At 40.6% G+C, this 3,039-nt stretch overlaps 1 protein-coding gene across 1 annotated transcript in view; it reads left to right on the forward strand.

Annotated features, from left to right (window-relative positions):
- STARD5 (StAR related lipid transfer domain containing 5) overlaps positions 1–2,322 on the forward strand; it is a 5,717-nt gene extending 3,395 nt beyond the window's left edge. Inside the window, exons 4-5 of the mRNA XM_009643875.2 lie at positions 396–489; positions 1,051–2,322. Of these exons, the coding sequence (XP_009642170.1) occupies positions 396–489; positions 1,051–1,198 (242 nt within the window). The 3' untranslated portion in view covers positions 1,199–2,322. The remainder of the gene's footprint in view (positions 1–395; positions 490–1,050) is intronic.
- Positions 2,323–3,039: the final 717 nt, after the last annotated feature.

Consider the following 3,039-nt stretch of genomic DNA (forward strand, 5'->3'; position numbering starts at 1 on the left):
TGCAGCTTCTCAGCAGTCAAGTGGCATATATCTCTGTGGTATGGATTTGTTGGAAGTAATTTGAATGACCTCTCAAGAAAAGCAATGCCCTCACACAACATGGGTTCAGTGAAACTCCCTCAAAGTGTCTTGATGCTTAGCTTAGAGCTCGGTAACAATTGCTTCTAAATTCAGCACTTCTTTGACTTCCCCATTCCATGGCCAGAGTGGTTCCTTTTAATGGTCTTCTCTGACTGCTTGTATGGCACAGCCCCACACTGAAAAGCTTACGCTGCCGTTGTTCTTACGTGTATTCTCTTTTAGTGAGTTTGCTTCTCAGCTGGTGCTTTGAGTACCAAGGACTCTTTCCTGTCTCATGTGAAAATTACTCTTTTCTTGAACACTTCTTCTTACAGCCACCAATGTGGAGCACCCGCTGTGTCCTCCTCAACCAAATTTCGTGAGAGGTTTTAATTATCCCTGTGGCTGTTTCTGTATCCCTCTTCCAGGGTAAGAAGTGATCTATTGGAATGTTATTTATTCTAAAGCCCTTCTTATCCATTGCGTGGTGTGTTTATGTGGATATGGCTACATGTGATCTGTAGCCTCTTGGCAATGGCATGTTTCTGTCATCCTTTGACTGGTAATCGTAGCTGAGTGCCCTTTTTGTTCTCTTCCTTGTGCAATGAATTAGTCTCTTCATTTCCTAGAGAGAAGTCTTTAATGTTACAGGAACTGTCATCACTGTAGGATTCTTGCTGACCTCTTAAGCAGAGATTCAGCAGAACATACAAGTATAGTCTTAATTTTTGGTAAATGAGTATCTGGTTGTTTATTACACTGCCATAATTCATAAACAGAGTCATGTACCTAATTAGGGCCGAGTTTGACTGTAATTTGACTTGTGGGGATCGCCGCATTCACTGAAATTTGGAATTAATGTCTGTTGTGTGTTTAAAAAAAAAAGTACTTAAAAATATCTTATCATTAGCTTACACATGTAAAAGTCATTGTAAAGTTCTCAAGGCTTTTAAACTGCTGACTATAAAATCACTTGCATTGTCTTTGCAGGGAGCCAGACAGGACCCAACTCCTCAGTTTCTTTCAGACTGATCTTGGTGGCTATCTTCCCCAGACGGTGGTGGATTCCTTCTTTCCTGCTAGCATAGCTGGATTTTACAGTAACCTGACCAAAGCTGTTAAGGCATTAAAAGTGTGACAAGAACAATTGCTGACATCACCAGCTGAGGGTAGGAAAAAACCTGGCAGCTGGAGGGTAGAAATAGGAAGTTGGCCTACAGGACTTTTCTACCAGCAAAGATACTTGGGAAAGGTGAAAGGGGAACAATGGATTGAGTAAAGCAGATTTTTAAAACAGCATTTTCTACCCATCTCTATTCAAAGCAATGCATTTTTTTCTAATACAATATCCTTCATTTTCATAATTAGGCAAATATCACACCAGAGTCTGGAAGAATCCTGGAGGCAGCACTGGTGGCTGTCTGCCGAGAAAAGATGCACATACCAGATCCGTTCTTGGCCACACTTTGTCAGTGTCTGTGAGGAGGAGCATTGCTAAAATCCACTACAGCATTAGCTAGGTGCAGGCTCAGCCCTATTTTGTCTCTGAAGCTCCCCATAGGTTCCTGTGGAACAAGGTTCCTTCCCCAAAAGAAGAGGTAGCACTTTTGTTGCTGGCAGGCAGTGGGTCCAAGCCAGCAAATGGTAAAAGCCAGAACAAACTGGATTGTGTGGAGGATCCCACTTGTTTGTTCCAGCAGACTTCAGTACTAATGGTAAATATGCCTTAAGTGCTTTTTTCCTAAATTGAGGTCTAGCAGTGCAAATCATAGGTCTGTGGGTTGGCAATTTTTTTTCTCCCCTCTGTACCAAAACCAGCGTTATCTACAATGTCATGAAACAAACTGCACTGGCATAGTGGCAGTAAATAAAGAGGATCAAGCACTTTACTTGCCATTTTTTAAACTGCACTTGAAATGACCATTTTTTAACTGCACTTGAATGTTTTTCAGTCTCTTGTGGTGAGAGGTTTTAACGGGTAAATAATCTTTTCTGGAGCTTAGTCTTGACTTGACAGGCCGTAAGGACATTGCTTTTTCTCTAAGACCGGTTTGCCTCGCAGTGCTATCTTGGGAAATCAGCTTCTGATCTTGTGTGCAGTGATGTGTCCAGCTTTAGAGAATATTTATGGTGCTGCTGGTTACTGCAGGAATGTCAGATGTTACTATGGATTACATATACTTACAGAAGTAAAACTAATTGCTGAATTAGGAATTTAAATGCAGGTTGTGATTTTAATGCTGTAACTCGATTATTTAACAAGATTAATATGCTCTGCTTTCTGTTCCTGTATTTGTTTTATATTTAGTAGAGTGTATGGACTTGCACAGAAAGTTTCCTACTGTAAATCTCACCCTGTGGAATAGATTTTTCAAGGAATCAGTTTTTAATCTAGTCTCTTTTGTGTACAAAGACGTAAAAACTGTATGAGTGTGATGAAATAAATATTTTTCTGCTATATCTTCCTGGTTTTCCTGAATCATCCTTTAAAATGGTTCCTCATGCACCTGCTTTGCCATCAAGGAAACATGAGAGCCACTTGGACCTCCAGCATCTCTCTGAATTCAAGGCAGTGAGGCAGGGAAAAGCATTGACTCCCATTTGGGCTCCTCGCTAAGGGATAAAGGTGTTTTGGTGAGCTCATTCACCCTCCCAACTTCTTTGTCCTTGGTTTGTCCTTGTTTCCAATTTAGATTGCTGCTTTCTGTACTTCAGAAGAGTAAGAAATTCACTGAGGAGACACTTGAGGCCTGATATTACAGAGGGCTCATGTACTTAACGTACTGAAGTTGTTAGGCATGAAGTTCAGTATCTTGGCAAGTCTTCGCAGGATTGGGATTAGTTTAATAAGCAAAAAGTTCAAGGAGCGGAGCTCGGGTCACCGCTTGTTATTTCTGTAAGTAAACCTTTTGCAGACAGTGGGGCTTTTTATTAGCTATTTATTATATATATATGTTTTTAATTGCTCTGAGCAATAAA

The sequence above is a fragment of the Egretta garzetta genome, unplaced genomic scaffold (assembly GCF_000687185.1).
Source record: "Egretta garzetta isolate BGI_Z169 unplaced genomic scaffold, ASM68718v1 scaffold287, whole genome shotgun sequence".
Taxonomy (NCBI): Eukaryota; Metazoa; Chordata; class Aves; order Pelecaniformes; family Ardeidae; genus Egretta; species Egretta garzetta.